Below are 21,047 nucleotides of genomic sequence, written 5' to 3' on the forward strand. Positions count from 1 at the left end.
GAGGAGGGGGAGATCAGAGGACTCTCCAGGAAAGACCCCTCAGGGCTTAGCCCTTCAACCCACTCACGGCACAGATGGGGAAACTGAGAGAAGGGGTCCCCTCCACGTCACCTGCTGGCCCATGGTGGAGCCAGGATTGGCACCTCCAACTGGGAGGCATGGATCTGAGTGGTACAAAGCCCTTAACCAAGTGTCCTGAGCCAGCCCTCTAGGAAGGACATGGCTTTGGCCTCCTTGGCCCCAGTCCAAACCAGCTGGTCCCCATTTCACAGCTGGGAACACTCACATCCAGCAATCTCAGCCCTGGCATCTCTGCCACCCACTGCCTCCTCTCCATCTCCAGCTGGCTGCCCTGGTTTGGAGGATTCTCTTCTCTTGCTTGGACTACTGAGGAGGCCCCTCACAGGTCTCTGTTATTTTTGCTCTTTCATTTGACACAATGGCCCCCAAAGGAGTTTTTCTGCACCACACAGCATCAGCGGCTTCCATTGCCTATAGGACTAAGTCTAGTGGCTTCTTAGACCTGGCCCCTGACACCCTGCCTGACCTGCTTCCCCTTTCTGTCCCCTCCTCTCCAGTGCTCTGGCCCCACACTGGCTGTTTCCTGGGCAAGCTCCAGCTTTCTGGCTACTGGACCTTTGCTTGGTGCCTTCATTCCTTCCCACCTCTTCATGGCATGTCCAAACCCCACCCAGTCTTCAGGACCTGCTTCCGACGTAACCACATCCAAGATGATCCTCCCAGCAGGCAGGACCTTTCTTCCAGCCCCACCTCCTGGAGACAGCTCCTGCAATCATCCTCATCATCACTGCCATCACTGTCATTTCTTTTTTCTTCTTCTTCTTTTTGAGATAGGATCTCACTCTGTCACCCAGGTTGGAGTGCAGTGGCACAATCTTGGCTCACTACAAGCTCCACCTCCCAGGTTCAAGTGATTCTCATGCCTCAGCCTTCCAAATAGCTGGGATCACAGGCGCGTGCCACAATATCCGGCTACTTTTCGTATTTTTAGTAGAGACAGGGTTTCACCATGTTGGTCAGGCTGGTCTCGAACTCCTGGCCTCGAGTGATCCACCTGCCTCGGCCTCCCAAAGTGCTGGGATTACAGGCATGTGTCACCACGCCTGGCCATCACTGCCTTTTCTTGAGCACCCACTTATGATATGCCAGGTCCTAGGAGCTTTATGTGGAGTGACCTTGTTTAATCTTTTTAAGATAGGTCTTATTATTCTTACTATCCCCACTCTACAGGTACAGAAATAGGCTCAGAAGTTAAGTAACTTGCTCAAGGGCACCTAGTTGGCCTGTGAGCAAAGACAGGATTCAAACTCAGGGAATCTAGCCAGAGAACCTCATCCCTGAGCACCAGCATGTACCCCAAGGACGCCACATTCCTTCCTAGACAGTGTGCAGGAGGATGTGGCATTGAGGAACAAGCCCTCCCGGGAGGCCCATGGGGGCTGGATAAGGAGGTGCGGTGGACTCTGCGTGTTTTGACCAATGGTGTTTGTATAGTGCTGTCATGCGTCACACACACGCGCGCGCGCGCTAACGTCCAACATACGCTTCAACAGAGGAAAAAAACCCGCTGAGGAGCTCCGCGCTCGTGAGCCACGGCTCTGTCAGTGGACAAAAGGTCGGCCCGGGAGACTGTCCGCTCTATCTCCAGACGCAAGCACTTAGGGCTTAATGATGTGTGTATTTTCATATGTGGGCCGCTGACATTCCCATGTAAACTATTTGCAATTTCCCAGCGTGGACAGGCTCAGCTTTCAGGCAAGCTGACCAGGAGAGAGAGGACACTCTGGAAGAAAGGGGCTCCTGGGGGTCCCTTTCCTTCCACACAAGGGGGCTGCCCTGTCCTGCCGTCACGGGGTGGAGGTCATTGTTTATTGGGGGGCCACCCTCATTTCTCCTCCAGGGCAGGAACAGAGGAGGGGCACTCCCACAACTATGCCCTGGCCACCCCTTGACCCTCCTCGAGGGGATCTGCGTCAGCTACGGGAAGCCTGGCGTGGGCGGGGGCAGGGGTGGGAGTCGGGTCTCCAGCAGGAGCCAGGGCTGGAAGCTGCTGTGGGCGCCTGAGGGACAGGCTGGCCCAACAGTCACGGCCCCTGAGAGAGGCAGGCGTTGTGCTGGGCCTTGATGTGGGTTTTCTCATCAGTTTTTACTTCTGTTGCTCCCGGGAACAACGCTGTGAGGTGGGGGCTTACTGTTCCGGGGTCACAGATGTGGAAACTGAGCCCTAGAGAGCTCTGTGAAGAGGAGTGTGGCCTCATTCCTGCTCATCGGGATGGAGTGCTGCAGGGCACTAGGTGTGCTGTGGGGGTTCCGCAAACGCCCACAGACGGAACACTGAGTAAGTAGCGGACCTAAGACTCAAATCCAGGCCTGCCCAGTTCCAAACCCTGCAATCTCTCCACTCCGCTTTGCTGAATGAATTGATGATGTTCCTGGCACATAGTAGGTGCTCAACATGCTTGTTGGGTAAGTGTGTGTGTGTGCGCACATGCCTGTGAGGATGAGTGTCAATGTTCACAGCAGGAAAGAAGGAGATAGAGAATAGCAGGTCTGCCCACCAGAAGGTCCTTTATGGAGTCATCTGGTCCACCTCCTGCTTTTGTAACATGCTGGGCCAATCACAGTTCTAAGGAATTTTCTTAATTAAAACCAGACGGAGGGGCCGTGGCCATCTCAGGCAGAAACTGTAGGATAGGGCTGCTGGGTGGGGGAGAAGTGTCCTGGTTTGGGGGTTCCCAGCCTAGGTCCCGCCGTGTCAATCTCATGGTTTCATTTGACCATAGGAGAGAATGCCCTCCTCCTCATCTCTGCAGTAAATTCCCCCTTTGTTTGAGCAACTTGGAGGTAAGTATCTGCCACTTGCTGCCAAGAATCCAGACAAATTCACCATCTGTAAAATCAGGGGCTTAGGCCAGGTGAGCAGGAGGCCTCCAAATGCTCTTCACATGGCCAAGAGCTCCCCTCGTCTCGCCGAGCTCCAATTCCATGAGCTCACTCAGCCCTGCTCCCCCAGCTGCAGCGACAGGGTCCTGGGCTGGGGAAAGCAGAGGGTGGTGGGGCAAATGGGGGCTGCTCCAACCCTAAACCCTGGCTCGCAGTTACACATGCTCAGACAGTCACAATCACAGAAAAAGGTTTGCTGAGCAGCAGGCGCAGAGAGCATTTCCTCACTTGAGGGTTGATTTAAGGTCTGGCTGACAGGAAGAAAAAGCACCATTCTTCCACCTTTTTAATCAAAACCTTCAGGGCCATGTGGAAGAGCCACCGCTGTACACCCTCATGTCCGTCTGGAGTAGTTCCTTTCTCTGTCCATGGCCAGGCAGGAGACGTGATCCACAAGCCCCAGACAAGAACAGACCAAAGGAAAAAAGGCAGGGTTTTGTTTTCGGGGTCACTGGGGAGAAAACAAATCAGCCCAGCCACACGCTCACCAGCAAAGTGCTGTGGCCTGTCCCTCCCTCCACCCTGGGTCTGATGCCAACATCCAGCAGCTCTCAGCCCAAGCACCCCCAGCTCTTCACCAGGGTGTCCTCATGGTCAGCCCAGGCGATGGACGGCATGGGCAGAGACACACTGGACCGGCAACCTGTGGGTAGAGGTCCTTGTGATCAAAGCTGGAAGGCGCTCACTGTGCCTCTTTTGAGTTCAAAGGAAGGTGATGCTTACTGTTTCCCATGAAGGTGGGCACAGCCTCCAATTAGAAGTGGACTGAGGCTGGGTGCGGTCGCTTACGCCTATAATCCGAGCACTTTGGGAGGCCGAGGCACGCAGATCACCTGAGGTCAGGAGTTCAAGACCAGCCATTATGATGAAACCCCGTCTCTACTAAAAAGACAAAAATTAGCCAGTCGTGGTGGTGTATGCCTGTAGTCCCAGCTATGCCGCAGGCTGAGGCAAGAGGATTGCTTGACCCCAGGAGGTGGAGGTTGCTGTGAGCCAAGATCGCACCACTGGACTCCAGCCTGGGTGACAGAGCAAGACTCTATCTTTAAAAAAAAAAAAAAAAAGGCCGGGCGCAGTGGCTCAAGCCTGTAATCCCAGCACTTTGGGAGTCCGAGACGGGCGGATCACGAGGTCAGGAGATCGAGACCATCCTGGCTAATACGGTGAAACCCCGTCTCTACTTAAAAAAAAATACAAAAAACTAGCCGGGCGAGGTGGCCGGCGCCTGTAGTCCCAGCTACTCGGGAGGCTGAGGCAGGAGAATGGCGTAAACCCGGGGGGCGGAGCTTGCAGTGAGCTGAGATCGGCCACTGCGCTCCAGCCTAGGCGACGGAGCGAGACTCTGTCTCAAAAAAACAAAAAAATAGAAGCAGATCTGCAATGAAGCTGAGGAGGCCGAAACTTTAGGGTTTTGTTTGTTTGTTTGTTTGTTTTTTTGAGACGGAGTCTTGCTCTGTCGCCCAGGCTGGAGTGCAGTGGCCAGATCTCAGCTCACTGCAAGCTCCGCCCCCCGAGTTTACGCCATTCTCCCGCCTCAGCCTCCCAAGTAGCTGGGACTACAGGCGCCTGCCACCTCGCCTGGCTAGTTTTTTGTATTTTTTAGTAGAGACGGGGTTTCACGGTATTAGCCAGGATGGTCTCGATCTCCTGACCTCGTGATCCGCCCGTCTCGGCCTCCCAAAGTGCTGGGATTACAGGCTTGAGCCACTGCGACCGGCCTTGTTTGTTTTTTAATTGAGACGGTGTCTCGCTCTGTCACCCAGGCTGGAGTGCAGTGGTGCGATCGCAGCTCACTGCAACATCCACCTCCCGGGGTCAGGCAATCTTCTTGCCTCAGACTCCAGAGTAGCTGGGACTACAGGCATACACCACCACGCCCGCCTAATTTTTATATTTTTAGTAGTGATTGGGTTTCACCATGTTGGCCAGGCTAGTCTCGAACTCCTGACCTCAAGAGATCTGCCTGCCTCAGCCTTCCAAAGTGCTCGGATTACAGGCTTGACCCACAGCACCAGGCTAAGGGCTCTTTACTTGTAGTCCTGGGAGCTATAGAATGCTCTATCTTGGGAGATACAGCATTTCTACAGAAGCACTTCCGGGAAATTGAGGTCACAGATGAAAAGGACCTGAATCTCCAAGGCCTCAGTAATTTGCTGTGATTTCTTTTCTCATTCTCAATATTCACTTTTGTACCTAACCTTCTATTCTTTTTCTTAAAAAACATGCTCAGCAAGTTATTTAAGCTTCAGTCTCCCCTCAAAGAAACTCTGGATCTTCCCTTGTCTCCAGCTCTCCAAGGGGTCTCTCCGGGGCCCTTCCAGAGGCCATCATGCCTTTAGGAAGATGGCATCCAGTCTGCCATTTTTATCTTTCCTTGATGAACAGCCCAAAGACCTAGAGTCTAGGGGGCTCACAGGGCTCTCTGGAGCCTCGTGTGGCTGGTGGAGGAGAAAGCGGGAGTGACACCGTGACACAGTGTTCAGAAGTAACCGGCATCCACGAAAGGCCTGTGACTCCATCATGGTGCAGACACACGCCACCACTCTTGCAACCTCCTGAATTCTTTGACTGAGGATCTCTTGTACCTCTTTTGTGGTGACCCTGAGGGTAGCTGGTTTTTCCACCAGGCCAGGAAGAGACTTCAAGGCATGGGAGCTGTCTTTGTGAGCAGAGGTGGAGGTGGGGCCACTGCTGTGACAAGTCAGAAAGCTTCTTCAGCTAGGGTCCATCAGTCATACAGGTTCCCTGAGTGCCCATCCCGTGCCCAGGCCCTGAGGTCCACCCTAAGGACCCCAGCTACCAACTCTGTTAGCCGATGGCAGGAGTTCAAGGTCAGCAAGGACTGCAGGCTGCAGAGTGCAGGTCACAGCCCTTCAGCACCCAGGAGAGAGCACTCACAGAGGTGGCCTCTTTACAAACAGGTGGCTCCACGGCTGTGGAGAGGTTTGATCATGGCCCAAAGGGTAAAGGGGGTTTGGCCGGAAAATAGGGAGGACCCTTCTATCCTCCAGCTCATGCCGTTTGTGCACTAGGAAGTCTTCCTAAGACTCGGGCTCTGGATGAATTCACTTTTCCTAATGGCAGAACCGACACTTTTCTAGACGCCTTTCAGACGGCAGGGTTGCACTGAGGATCACAGGCAGACAGCAGGCTCGGGGCTACGAGCAACCAAGTGAGGGTCATGTGGCTGGGAAGTGCTGGAAGCAAGCTCTGCCTCGGGGCTACAAAGGGCCAGGGGTGGTTCCAGCCCCTTCACAGTGCCCTGCTGACCTGGTCACCCTGAGACCCAGCGTGTCATGTTCTCTGGGCCAACAAAGTAAAAAAAATCCAGCCCTTCAGAAATAGCTGCAGCCCTTCAAGAAAAAGAAAATGGACTGGGTGTGAAAGACCCTGACCCACAATTCCTTTGCTATTCCAGTGGCTTCACAGAAATAAGAATGAAGGGTGCTTAGGGGTGGGGAAGCGAGGGAGGACATCTTTAAACACTGACAGAATTTAACTGGGGGCCTGAGAGCTGGGCAACTTTAATGAGAAGGAAAGGCAAATACACAGTGACCCTGACCCAGACCCCGACCCTTTACGTCAAAAGCAAAAGACGATAATTAACAAAATGCAATGTGCCCGGACATGGAGTGAGAGGCCAGCTGAGTTCTGTCAATTTGATAATCCCTGGTCATGACCCGCAGGCCCAAAGTGTGCAACAGGAGATGACGTGCTGTTTACACAGGCCGCGCACGAGGGGGCTCGCGGGACCGGCGCAGCTGCAGGAGCAGCAGGAGGAGTACGATGCTTCCTGGCCCGTGGTTTGCATGCAGCCAGCTCCACCTGGGCCGATGTAACCACACGCAGGTCACTGACACATGGAGCCCAGGCCCCAAGATGCTGGGGATGTTCACGACAGGGAAATGGTGGGGAGTGTCCCTCATTCTTTGTGCGTGAGAAGCAAGGGCAGGGCCCGCCAACTTTCCATCTTCCAGAATACCCACCACCCTCCTCAATCTGAAATCGTGTTGGATTTTTTCTCCCGTGAAGACTTCATTCCGTGGGGCTGGGAAATAAAGGGGCAGGACGGGGGCGGGGCGGGGGGGGCGGTGCGCAGGAATCTCCCAAGAGCCAGGAAATTCAAGAGAACCTGCCCCCTACCTCAGACACATGATGCCATTTCTCAGCCCAAGGTCCGTGGATGGGGGGGCCTGCCAAGCCACAGGGACCAGGATCACTGCCCACCCAGGACAGAGTTGGGGGTGCCCTCAGGAAGCCTGTGGCTGAGTCTTCTGTCTGCCGCCACTCCAGAGAGGCATTCTGGGCAGGAAACACTATACACACACATTAAGGACAGGGTCAGAGGCAGAGCCAGCTCCGCCAGCATCAAAGGAACCTCCAGTTTTCTGACCTGGAAGGTCACGAGAAAGGAAGAAGGACCTGGACGGGCCTGCCCTGGCCCGCTGTGAGGAGCTCCGGCAAGGCACATCAGCCTCAAGGGCGTCAGGAGGCGCCAAGATGAAATCAGACTGTGGGCAAAGACAAGCTGTTTTCCAGGAAAGGTTGGTGAGGGGTGGGGTGTGGCTACTTGAAGGACAATTACACAGTCATGAAATATGCCGCGCGGGAGACTGTGACGTGAGAGATGCTAAGGACACAGTGCAAAGTGGAAGCCGAGGCTCAGGTTGGGGGCCAGGAGCTGGGCTGGGCCCCGGATGGCGCTGGCACACCCAGCCCCTGGACGCCAGCCCGACCCCGCCTCTGGGGCCTGCTCATTCCCTGGCCTTGCCGCCCCACCCCCTGCTACACCTGGGAAGCTGATTCAGCGGGAACTTTTGTCTTTGGTTAACTTTCAAGAGGACAATGCAGAGGAAGAGAAAGATCACAGGCTCCAGCACTGCACAGGCCAGCTTACATCCCACTCTTTTCTTGCTCTTTTTCTTTCATTGTGGTAAAATAGACATAACATAAACTTCACCATTTCAACCATTTTAAAGTGTACAATTCAGTGGCATTCATTATGTTCATCATGGCAACCGTCACCTCTATCTTGTTCCAAAAATGTGTATCATCCTAAACAGACCCTTTGTACCTGTTAAGTAGCAACTCCCTACTCCCTCCCTCCCACCAGCCCCCTGGTAAATGCTAACTTACTTTCTCCCTCTATGGATTTGTCTATTCTAGATACCTCATAGAAATGGAATCAGAGAATATGTGGCCTTTTACGTCTGATTCAGTTCACGTAATGTTTTCAAGGTTCATCCACACTGGGGCATGTATCAGTGCTTCTTCATTCCTTTCTGTGGTATAACATTGCACTGTAGAGACAGACCACTTTTGCTTATCCATTCATCCGTTGATGGATACTTCAGTTGTTGCCATTTTTTGGTCATTGTGATAATGCTGCTATAAATATTTGCACACTAGTATCTGTTTGCATCCGTGTTTTCTTTTTCTTTTTTTTTTTTTTTTTGAGACAGGGTCTTGCTCTGTCACCCAGGCTAGAGAGCAGTGGTGCGATCATAGCTCACACCGCAGCTTTGAACTCCTGAGCTCAGGTGATTCTCCCACCTCAGCTTCCTGTATAGCTAGGACTGCAGGCACACACCACCATACCCAGGTAATTAATTTTTTTTTTTTAAGATGGAATTTCACTCTTGTTGCCCAGGCTGAAGTGCAATGGTGTGATCTCGGCTCACCACAACCTCCACCTCCCAGGCTCAAGCAATTCTCCTGCCTCACCCTCCCAAGTAGCTGGGATTACAGGCATGCGCCATCACACCCGGTTAATTTTGTATTTTTAGTAGAGACGGGGTTTCTCCATGTTGGTCAGACTGGTCTTGAACTCCCGACCTCAGGTGATCTGCCCGCCTCGGCCTCCCAAAGTACTGGGATTACAGGTGTGAGCCACCACGCCCAGCCCTCCAAATTTTCTTTTCTTTGTAGAGATGGGGGTCTCGCTGTGTTGCCCAGGTAGGTCTCAAACTCCTGGCCTCAAGTAATCCTCCCGCCTTGGCCTCCCAAAGTGTTGAGATTACAGGCATGAGCCACCATGCTCAGCCTCCCTGTTTTCAATTCTCCCAGTTTCACCATGATGAGCTAAAGAACTCTGACTGCCTGGAGTAAAACAAGGACAACAGTGTCTACTACATAGGAGAGTCATGAAGATAGAATGCACTAAAGCTATAAAGCATGTAGCATACAGTAGGTGCTAAATTAATATTTTCTCCCACCTCCTCCACTAAAACCCAGAGAGTTAATGACTTAGTGCTTAACTAGTAGAACTTCTGGCAACAGCCAACTTCTCTGCTTTGCACAGACATTACAAATGTCTCAGCATTTAGACACTTACTGGCTTAAAGAAAGAGCGCCTCAGAGGAATTGAAGCCCAGCTGCTGGCCATCCCCAGTGGGAGTAGGAAAACCAAGTCAGGAAGCATCCCTTTTGAGGCCTCCTCTCCTTATTTCTAGCACAGAGTTATAGAAAGCTCCACAAGGAACATTCCAGTCTCCTCTTCCAACCTGGGTCTCTCTGGGCCTCAGTTTATTTATCTAGGAAATGAGGAGTTTAGCTCAGCTCCATGGTGTTTAAACTGGGATCCACAGAACCCTAAATGTTCTCCTCAAATTCAGAGCCTGGGGAAGGGGAAGGAGAAGGGAGGAAAAAGGGAAGTCCAGCCCCCTTGGGGGTCAACCACAGATCTTTTTTATCTGTTTGCATGCTGGGAATCTGTAGATAAAACTGCGTGCAGGGCCCAGAACTGGGCAGCCCCTGAGATTTCCCTGGGCACCCAACCTGAGTGAGCCTCCACTTCTTGTTATTTTACATGGCTGTGATGAGGACTTAGCAAAACACGGAATATAAAGTTCTAGGCTACAGTAGTAGCTCAATAAATGCTAGATGTCCCAGGACAGCTCATGAGCACACATGTGGCTTGATTTGTGAATTCCTCTCTCTGCTGCTCCCAAAAGTGGAAGAGGAAGAGGCCCAACCCCCATCCCTTACTACTGCTGCTTGAGAAAACTCCTGGAAGTCCCTTTCTCAAGTTTTCTTTTCAATCCTCTCCTGCCCTCCAGCCTGTTTGCAGGGCTGTGGCAAGAAGCTGGAAAGGCTGGTAGATGGCCTAGCAGGGGCAGCTGCCCAGCCAGACCCTCTGCCCACGTCAAGGTGGACTCTGAGCTCACTGGATTAATTAAAAACAGGATAGAGATCCTGTTCCAGGGGCTGGAAGATGAGGGCCGAGCAATCTCAGCAGAGATGAAAAGCTGGGTCCAGGGCTGGTGTCTGGGACCCCAAAGCCCCACGGAGAATGGGACAGGTACTTGGAAGGGAGCCATTTGCCCAAGCCCCCCATATTTCACACCCTTGGTTGCCCTGGAGACCATGAATTGGTTGGATGAACAGGCAGACTCTAAGCAGGACCAGGGCCATGGACCCCAGGAAGGGAGATCAGGAATGAGCCTGACTCTCAGTCCAGTGTGCTTTGCCCTAGGTCATGCTGTCTCTACCACAAACAAGCCAGCATTTCCATTTCCATAACGCACCATAGCTGGGAAGCAGAGAGTTAGCCCAGCATCTTCTAAAGATGATGAGAGGTCTTAGGAAGTACAGGGACACAATTAGATAATATTGAATCACTCAGTGAAAAAGTGATTCTCTTCGGATCTCCTGCAAGCCTCCCATCATGAAGTAGAAAGTCGCAGGCAGTGCTACCGTCTTGTCATCAGGTCTCCCACATTCACTAATCTCCTTTAAAATGACAAGGATGAAGCCTTCAGGCTCACAGCCTCATGCAGGCAATATAGTATCTAGCTTGGATTTAATCTTAATTTTTCCAGTTACCTTTATGTATGACAAATCAATACTGGTTCTCCAGGCATGTTCCTGGTACAAGGTTTCCTTTTAAAACGCATCTATTTTAAGTTAAAAGATGAGCTGATTTAAAGAAAATCATTGTAGGCCGGGCGCGGTGGCTCAAGCCTGTAATCCCAGCATTTTGGGAGGCCGAGACGGGCAGATCATGAGGTCAGGAGATCGAGACCATCCTGGCTAACACGGTGAAACCCTGTCTCTACTAAAAATACAAAAAACTAGCCGGGCGAGGTGGCGGGCGCCTGTAGTCCCAGCTACTCGGGAGGCTGAGGCAGGAGAATGGCGTGAACCCAGGAGGCGGAGCTTGCAGTGCGCTGAGATCCGGCCACCGCACTCCAGTCTGGGCAACAGAGCAAGACTCCGTCTCCAAAAAAAGAAAAGAAAAGAAAAGAAAGAAAATCATTGTATAGGTAACTGTTAAGGGTAGTCTGCAAACATGGCCAAAACCACACAAGTGCTAGAGGATGACTGATGGCCACAAGCTCAGGTGAGCACCATTTTTATCAGCCCCATACTCAGTTGGGGAAACTGAGGCTTCAAGGATGCAGAGCTGGAAAGTGGCAGGACAGGTTGTACGAGGTCCTAGGGACAAGGATGAAGCCGACTGCCTGTGCCAGAGGCCGAGGAGCTGTGTGGGTTTGCTCGGCCTCCTGATGCTGGTGCCTGGGTGGGGGTGGGGAGCCAGAGGAGGGAATTTGGAGTCGTTATTATTTCCTTTCATTCAAGCTCTTGACTTTATAAAATGTGGATGTTTTCCAGAGAGCCCAACAAGCACTACGAATAGATTTCTTTTGTGTAGAAACACAGGCTGATGGGTAACTTCCCCCTTCACAAGAACCAACTTCCCTGTCTTACCCTATCATTGTTTATTGAAACAAAGAGGCAGCCCTGCATCTATGGAGGGCTCAGAGAACAATATCCTGCCTGCAGACCTTTGGCAAGAAATGCGCTCTAAGAGCTGCCTGCACAACGGCCTTCCCAGTACCCCACGGAGGGATGCCATACCAGTTCCTTAGAAGCCTGCCCCAACCCACCTGTCCACCCCCTTGTCCAGGAAGAACCCACACAGGCCCTTTCAGTAGGACCAGGCACCAGGTTTGAGCTTCCCCTGGAATCCACTGATAGTCCCTAACAAAGCCACATCAAAACTGGCACCTCCTGCCAGACCTTAGTAATTGGGATGGGGCACTGCAACCACAGAGACCAGCACTGTTGCTCACGGGCCCAATTAAAATGAGCCGCAGCAAAATGTCCTACAAGTAACACGGCCAAAGCAGGTCATGCAGGTGCTTCTCCATTTTGGACCAGCCTTTTCTCTTCCCAAGTTTCAGTTACCTGATCTGTAAAATAGGTACACTAATACCCAACTTGGGGAGCTGCTAGGAAGTTCCAGGAGCAAGTCTGTAAGAGGCCAGTGTGGTCCTAGGAATGGAAGAGCTCAAAGTCTGGAGAATGTTGTCATGTCAACTAGGATAAGGGGCTGAATGTCCAAGAAGGACCAGGCCTGGCCCTGATCTTTCCAATAGGCAGTGGGGCTCTCGTTCTTCAAAGGAAGACCAGGTCATGGGGCTAAATGTGCATTAGGATTTCTTTACTTTGTTTCCATACACACCCTTTCCCTTCAAAAACTGAGGCCTTCTTACAAGGACAGATAAGACAAAATGAAAACAAGTCATTTAAAAACAAGTTACAAAAATGAAACCTGAATGTCATCAAAATGAAAAACCTTTGTGCTTCAAAGGACACCATCAAGAAAGTGAAAAGACAACCCACAGAATGGGAGAAAATATTTGTAAGCCATATGCTGATAAGGAACTTGTATCCTGAACATATAAAGAACTCTTCTGACTCGACATTAAAGACAAACAACCCAATTCAAAAATGAACAAAGAATCTGAATAGACATTTCCCACAGAAGATACACAAGTGGCCAAAAAGCACAAGAAAGGGTGTTCAACATTATTAATTATTAGGGAAGTATGAATCAGAATCACATCAAGACACCACTTCACACCCACTAAGATGGATAAAATAAAAAAGACAGAAAATAACAAGTGTTGATGAGGTTGTGGAGAAATTGGAACCCTGCTGGTGGGAATTTAAAATGGTACAGTGCTTTCAAGAACAGCCCAGCAGTTCCTCAAAAGTTTAAACATAGAGTTACCTTACGACCCAGCAACTCTACTCCTATGCATATACCCAAATGAAACATGTCTACACAAAAACTTGTACCTGCATGTTCATAGCCTTATTATTCCATAAGAGCAAAAAAGTAGAAAAAAGTAGAAGCAGGTTGAGCACGATGGCTCACGTCTGTAATCCCAGCACTTTGGGAAGCTGAGGTGGGTGGATCACTTGAGGCCAGGAGTTCAAGATCAGCCTGGCCAACATGGCAAAACCCCGTCTCTACTAACAATACAAAAATTAGCCGGGCATGGTGGTGGGCATCTGTAATCCCAGCTACTTGGGAGGCTGAGGCAGCAGGATCACTTGAACCCGGGAGGTGGAGGTTACAGGGAGCTGAGATCACACCATTGTACTCCAGCCTGGGTGACAAGAGCGAAACTCCGTCTCAACAACAACAACAACAAAAAGGTAGAAATAACACAAGTGTTATCAACTGATGAATAGATAAATAAATGTGTTATATCTTTACAATGGAATATCATTCAGTCATAAAAAGGAGTGAAGTGCTGATACACGCTACAATGTGGATAAATCTTAAAAACATTATGGTGCAAAAGAAGCCAGTCACAGATGGCCACATATTATGTGATATTCCATTTCTATGAAATGTCTGAAATAGGCCTAGAGACAGAAAGTAGATTAGTGGCTGTCAGGGCCTGGGAGGAAAGGGGAACAGGGAGTGACTGCTGACAGGTACAACAGTTTCTTCTTGGGGTAATAAAATACCCTGGAATCAGAAAGCAGTGATGGTTATATGATTTTGAGTCTTTTTAAAACCATGGAATTGTACTTTAAAAGAATTAGTTCTATGGTATGAGAATTATACCAATAGATCTAAAAAAAAATGGTATTTTTGTTTTGTTTTGTGTTTTGAAATGGAGTCTTGCTCTGTCACCCAGGCTGGAGTGCAGTGGCGTGACCTTGGCTCACTGCAACCTCCCCCTCCCTGGTTCAAGCGATTCTCGTGCCTCAGCCTCCAGAGTAGCTGGGATTACTGGCATGTGCCACCACGCCCGGCTAATTTTTTGTATTTTTAGTAGAGACGGGGTTTTGCCATGTTGGCCAGGCTGGTCTCGAACCCCTGACCTCAGGTGATCCACCTGCCTCGGCCTCCCAAAGTGCTGAGATTACAGGTGTGAGCCACTGCGCCCGGCCATAGGTATTTCAAAAAGTCATCTGTAATGGTGGATGAAATATAATTCTGTTTCCACTTATGATTATTGTTATTACAATGGGAACATTTCCTGGGCCACCTCAGCTCAGAGTGACCCTCCCCTCTTCTGAACACCTGTCATCTGTAATCTCAGCTCACACCTGTAATCTCAGCACTTTGGGAGGCCGAGGCTGGCGGATCACCTGAGGTCAGGGGTTCGAGACCAGCCTGGCCAACATGGCGAAACCCCATCACTACTGAAAATACAAAAAATTAGCTGGGCGTGGTGGCACATGCCGGTAATCCCAGCTACTCCGGAGGCTGAGGCAGAGAATCGCTTGAACCAGGGAGGGGGAGGTTGCAGTGAGCCAAGGTCACGCCACTGCACTCCAGCCTGGGTGACAGAGCAAGACCTGTATCACTTCTGGGCTGTAGAACTAGAGGGTAGAAGGTGAGCTGCTCAGCTCTCTTCAGAGCCCAGCACACACTCAGATCCAACTGTGGCCCGCTGGCCAGCTTCTGCGAGCTAACAAACCTGAGACCATCCCTAAGACACGCCATGCTCATGGCTGTCTAACCAGCACCAGAGACGAGCCTGCCACGTGATGCTCTTAACTTGGGGGTTGAGGGACGGGAATGTACAGAGGGAGGCTTACTGGTGTGCTCACCTAATATTCCACATGCTCCTCTCCCTTTCCCAGCCTCCCCACTGGCCATGGACTGCGAGAGGAAGTGATGAGTGTTGCTTCTGGGTCAAGAACTTAAAAGCTGCTGTGCTTCCTTCATCCCTCTCTTCCCCTGTGGCACTGACCATAAGACGACACATTCAAGATGGTGGGTCCACAGGAGCAGACAGGATCCCTGAGTCACCCAGGGAGAAGGACCCAGAAGAGCTGATGACTTAATCGGATGATGCATGAGAAAGAAATTAACCTTTGCTGGGAGAAGCCCCTGAGATTTGGGGGTTTGTTGTGGCAGCTAGTATAAATCATCCTGATTGACGCACTGCCTCTGTCCAGCCCTCTGCAGCTGGAGGCCCTCTGGACCCTTCCCTGGCCTCTCACACTCCACAGCTGGCAGTTCCATGTCTGAACGATTTCCTCATTCAACAGCCTGATTTTGAAGGCAAGGAGAAGGTGGGGAAAGGCAGATGACAGGCACTGCTGCCGGGCATTGAAGATGCCCCAGCTACCATGCTCAGTACTTGCTGCTTTTATTTATGATCCTCATGGCCCACACCCTTGACAGACGAGGAAACTGAGGCACTGAGAGGTTAAGCAACTTTCCCAAGCCCATGCAGCCCAAAGAGGTGACATCTGGCTTTGAAACCAGGTCTACCTGACCTTAAAGCTCGCCTCCTTCTCAGCACTCTGCTGCCCTTCTGTGAGCTCTCCAACAGCTCTCAACCCCTTCCAAGCCCACCCTTGACTAGCGCCCTGTAACACCCCCAAAGCAAAGCTGGCCGTGTGTGGGCGACCGATGCAGGATTCCAGGCAGTGTCTATGGAGTAGGCTTTGCCTCTTGGGATAGAAACTTCAGGCAAGGGTTGGTAGGGCATCCTCCATGGGGAGGAGAACGGAGCTCCAGGCATAGACATTGCTTAGACAGGGGCTTTTTATCCTGGCTTCCAACAATTACAAGATGGCAGACACCTCAGGATGTGAGCTCACCAAGCGTGGCTCCCCAGAGACATGAGGCAGGAGAGCTGATGGGCCCATGGAGGGTGGCTTCCAGAGCTCCCCTCTGTATTTCATTTCAACCAACTCACATTGATTGAGAACCATGTGTCCAGCGTCATGCTGGGGCGGGGACACAGAGAGCAGATGCCACTGTCTCCATCCAAAGTGAATCCCCTTGCCTCTACCGAGAGCAGGTGGACCTTCCCACAGCCCTCATCCTGTGCTCTGTCTTTCCTGGGGACACCTCCACCCACCCAGAGACTCAAGACAAGCCCAAGGGCATCGTCCTTCTGCCGTTTTGCAAGGCGCTTGTTCCTCCCCATCCTCAAGGCTGCAGGCCCAGCTTGGGGACCTGGGGCTGCTCCCCAAATGGCCTCTTGCCTCCAGTCCTTCCTCATCCCTCTTATTACTCCTCCATGTAGTCAGGGGGATCATCCTAAAATACAAGTGGCACTCAAAGCACTGGCAGCTCCACACTGCCGCCACCTCAACATGGCTTCCCAGTTCCTACAGCCCAGACAGGCCCCCTCCCCATTCCCACCCGCACAGCACTGCCCACCCTGAGCCCTTTTCTATCTCTGTGCCAAGGTTTCTCAACCTCAGCCCTATTGATATTTTGCCCCCAGGTAACTCTGGGTAGGAAGCTGCCATGTGCACTGTAGAATGTTCAACAGCAACCATGGCCTCTACGCATCAGATGCTAGGAGCACTTCCCTCCCCCACAACTCTGTCAATTACAAGTATCCCTAGACAGCCCCAAATGCCCACTGCACTGCACCCATGAAGGCCGCTCCTCCTTCCCCTTCTTTCGTGTCCAGCTTCCTCCTCCACATCCTTTAAGATCTGATTCAGCAGCATCACCTCCTGGAAGGCTCCCCTGGCTCACCTGGGCTGGGCTGGGGCAGCTTCTCCAGATCCCCCACTTCCCTGAGCACAGCTCCACCACTGCTCCCATCACGGGGCATTTGGTTAATCTGCTTCTGTGTTGCCCCCACTCTGAAGGTGGGCTCCTCGAATCCCCATCATGGGGCACCGAATCACAACAATGGAACAGTGTGTTCAGAGACCACCCAGGTGAGGGTAATGGGCTCTGACGAGAGGCGGAAGAGGCTCTGTGCAGCTGGGGATGTTGGGGCTAAGCAGGGATATAGAAGCGAGAAAGACAGAGTAGAGGACAGTGCCTTCCAGATAAAGGGCCTTCTGGGGCACAGCCTGAACAAAGGCCACAAAGTATAGACATCCAGGTGAGCCTGGGAAACGGTGTGGCCAGAGCCCAGTGTGGGGCTGTGGGAGCGGTCCCAGGATAGGATGCTGGAGCAGAAGGAGGTGTGGGCATGAGGCTCTTGGATGTGTTCTGTAGCCCAAGGTGTGCCGGAAACTGAAAAAAATGTTATGGTCAATAACTTTGGGAAATGCTTTGGTAACAGTTAAAGAGGTTTCTTTCTTGCAGGACTTCTCAGAGCCTTGAATATGCTCACATGCTGAGTGAATCCACCAGGGGAGATATGGCATTACAGTGCTGCCCACATGTAACTGACCACAAAGGGCTTTCTTTCACAGAGCCTCTCCACTGGCCACTCTCCCATGGTCTACCCTTTGGAAAGCACCACGCGGAACTGAGACACACGAGCTACATACTGAGGAGGGGTCCCAAGGCAAGGACCATCTGGGCTTGGGGACAGTGGCTTTGGGGTTGGTCAAAGTCCTCTGAGCCAGTGCTGGGGCCTCAGTCACTCACTCAGCTCCTCAGCCACCACCTTGCTTCGCTGCATCTGGGGCCCGGGGGCACGTGAGAAGTTAATCAGGCTCCGGAGCAAACTGTTATGGGGACGGTTAGGGGAAGGAATGGCAAAGTTTATTGTAGGAAAACAGTTGACCCAAGGCACGGATCGACCACCTTCCTCAGAGGCCTCCCTGGCCGTAACAAATGGTGTGGCTTAAAGTTTTTAAATTGAGGAGAACTTAAGGGAAAAAATGTGGGCAGGCTCTGAGGCACCTGTAAAACCATCTGAGCTGCTGGGGGAGTCTGGGCCCCATCCCTCCAGGAGATGGAGGCAAGGTTGAGCAGAGGTAGGGAGGTCTGGAGAGTTCAGGTCAGAGGCTGCCAGCAGGGGCTTCTGGACAAGGCTGGCCACAGGGTGACCCGGTGGCAGCCCTCATTGGCTGCCCCAGTGCCTGCCTATACCCTGTTCTTGGCTAAGCCACAAGAGCCTATCCAGCCAGCAAGGTCGGGCAAAGGGAGCACTCCACCCTCACTGCAGATCAGAGCCAGGCCGCAGACAGTGGGAGGACGGTGCCTTGTCCAGAGCAAACTAGCCCCATTCTATGCCTAGAAGTGTTTTATAAACATAAATTCTGTCATTTCTGAAAAGTACAAAAGGGCTGGGGGTGTTTGCAGCTCACAGAAAGAGAAGTGCATGGATTATGATGGACGCAGAAGCAGAGAAACAGCAAGGGGAGGCAGCAAGGTGATGGTGACTCCATGTGCGTATTAGGGATGCTGTCCAGCAGGCTGTTCAGACTAGGGCATGACAAAGGGCAGCACTTCTGGGCATGAGGCTGGGCTCACCCTGCAAGGGCAATGGCCACCACCAACTGCTGATGCTGGAGAAGAACGAGGGCTACATTTGGTACAAGAGGTGCAGGGGGTGGGAGGACTGATGGCCAGGACCTTCCACAGGCTGTGGTGACCTCAGTCCACTGGTAGCCTGGGACGGGCACCAGGAGGTATACCCTTCCGGGGAGCTAGTTGGTCCACAGGGTCCTGAACAGGGTGAAGCCACCAATGGCCCCAGGGGATGGGACACATGCAAAGCTATTCCCACACAGGTCTCATCTCAGGCTCCCAACACCTCCAGGAGGTGAGTCTGGCAGGAAGGCCCCTTTTAAGAAAGGGAAACAGAGGCCCAGGGAGGGAATGTGACTTGACCAAGTGGGCAGAACTACTGACACCAGAACACTAAATGGGTTGAGAACACACTTCTGTGAAGGTGAGTCAAGAGGAAGCAGATCTTGGAGAACCGAGGCTGCTGGACCCCGAGGATGGTGGTACCCCAATGCTTAAACCATTCAGTGGCTGCCCCTGACCCTACAGAACACTCCAGAATATGTTTCAGAATTCTCTCCATTCTTCAATGTAGCTGGGCACCCCCTTTCCCTCCCAATCAACCCCCAACACTTCCCCTCCACGCCAACCTCTCAGAACCGCTCTGCTGAGCCCTTCCTTCTGGGCACTTCTCCTCCTGACCTTGGCCAGGCCTCTATCTGCCCTACCACAAATGGTTGGGTGTGGGCACAGGGCAGCATGGTGACCCTTGAAGGGGATGGGCCCCAAGAAGCAGGCATCCCGCCCCTACTCCAGGCCTGGCCTAGACCATCCCTATCTTGGCCCTGCCAGTCTTGGGCACTCTCTGGGGGAGGATGAGAACTGTGGATCACAGGAGATCAACAACAGCCACCAGCACAGCACTTAACAGCTCTCCCATGTGGCTGGGCACAGACTTAGGGGCTCCTATTTTTGGATAAGGCCTCCTGTGCTACCTGCTGTGGGGTTTGGAAAGTTCCTTACCTTTGGGGTGAGGTATTTGGTCATAATTTCCTTCCCTTTCTCTCCCAGTTTTTCATCTGGAGTAACTTCATATTCTGCCTAAAACAGAAGGAGAAAAAGAACAATAACAGCTTTGCTCATGAGCTTCTTACGATTACAGAACCTCACAGCCCCTGGAGGAAACCCCCTAGAGGCCACCTGACCAATTCCCTTCTCCTGCAGGGCAGGAAGCCAGGGGGAAAGACCTGGCCATGGAGCCCCGATGTTCAGTCCAAACTACTCTGTCCTCTCCCACAGATGCTGGGTCTCAGGATGGCAGTGCTCCACACAGACGACATCAGAATCAGCAGGGAGCCCTGAGCAAACACTGATGCTAGGTCCCACAATAGACCAATGAAACCAGGCTTTCCAGTGGGTCATGAGGGCTGGCACCTGGGCAGCTGGGGTTGAAGACCACTGACTTAGATGAATCAAAGGAAACTACTGGAAAAATAACAGCCTACCAGACTGGAAGGCCACCAAGAAGCTGCCTTAGGTTACTCAGACCTTATAAGCTGTGTGATCTTAGACAATTTGCTTAACCTTTCTATAAAATGCAGATGGTACCAGCACCTAAGTATGCAGTGATTATACAGACGGAAGTGATCAAGCTCTTGGCCTGGGGCCTGGCCCATCATAAATAATAATAAACAGTTGCTGTAGTTACCACCATTGTGATTATTACACCTTGCAAGGATAAACAATAATGTGGATGCCTGGTCTTTTCCAGCTTTTCAGTTTACAAAGTGAACATACACAGGTTTTTAAAGATGTTCTTGTCTGAACCTCGAAACAGTCAGGGCAGTGACACAGGAGAACAAGGGCTGCCATCCCACCCAGTTGTCTGTAGGTGGAGATCCCGAAGGCCCACGGCGGGAAGGGACTTGCGTAGGGTCGTGCAGCGGGAGGTGGCAGGGCTGGGACTTGAACCTCCAAGCGCAGGGCTTCTCTTCAACCACATCACAGAATTTAGGACTCTGATAACTAGCCAAGCCAGGGGGCCCAAGCTCTAAAGATGGGAGGTCTCCAATAAACAGACTTTTTAATTTTCCTGAATCCCAGAGGGGCTCCTTTGCTCACATCTGACGCACTTGCCACGTGGAGAAAGGGCCTTGACTCAATAAAAAGCCTGAGTAAGCGTCCCTTTCTCATTTAGACAAAGGGGCTAATTACAAATTGTTTATAACCATTTCAAAATCCACCACCCAAGAATTTGTCAGCCTCTGTCCAAACGTACAGCTATTTCAAAAGAGACAGGAAATGACGCTGGCACAGACGGACTCGAACTCCTCCCCGGGCGTCCCACCATGCAGTCAGATGTCTGTCCGGCCCTCAGGGAAACCTCACACCTCAGTGTCTAGGGTCCGATTCCTCTCAGGCCACTCAAAGGGAGCACGCAGGCGGCACTCTAGCGACCACAGAGGCAGCCAGGCTCATTTCCATCTACAGTGAGCAAGTGTCCTTGTCTTGCCCTCTCTCTTCCAATGGAGAGCCAAGATCCAGCGATTTTCTCCCATGGAGAAACATGAACACTACAATCATTTAGATCACAGGGAGATAGGGCGGTGTTTCTTTAAGGAATCCCACCCCTCATTTTATAGGGCTGGACACAGAGGCTCAGAGA

General features: G+C 51.8%; 1 protein-coding gene across 5 annotated transcripts in view; it reads right to left on the reverse strand.

The window, feature by feature from the left end:
- The window catches only part of GRK5 (G protein-coupled receptor kinase 5), a 250,470-nt gene that overhangs the window by 40,110 nt on the left and 189,313 nt on the right, over positions 1–21,047 (reverse strand). For all 5 annotated transcript variants that reach the window (XM_033181299.1, XM_033181333.1, XM_033181323.1 and 2 more), the window contains one exon: positions 19,406–19,483. In XM_033181299.1, the coding sequence (XP_033037190.1) occupies positions 19,406–19,483 (78 nt within the window). The remainder of the gene's footprint in view (positions 1–19,405; positions 19,484–21,047) is intronic.

Source organism: Trachypithecus francoisi, unplaced genomic scaffold (assembly GCF_009764315.1).
Source record: "Trachypithecus francoisi isolate TF-2019V2 unplaced genomic scaffold, Tfra_2.0 Contig01579, whole genome shotgun sequence".
Classification (NCBI taxonomy): Eukaryota; Metazoa; Chordata; class Mammalia; order Primates; family Cercopithecidae; genus Trachypithecus; species Trachypithecus francoisi.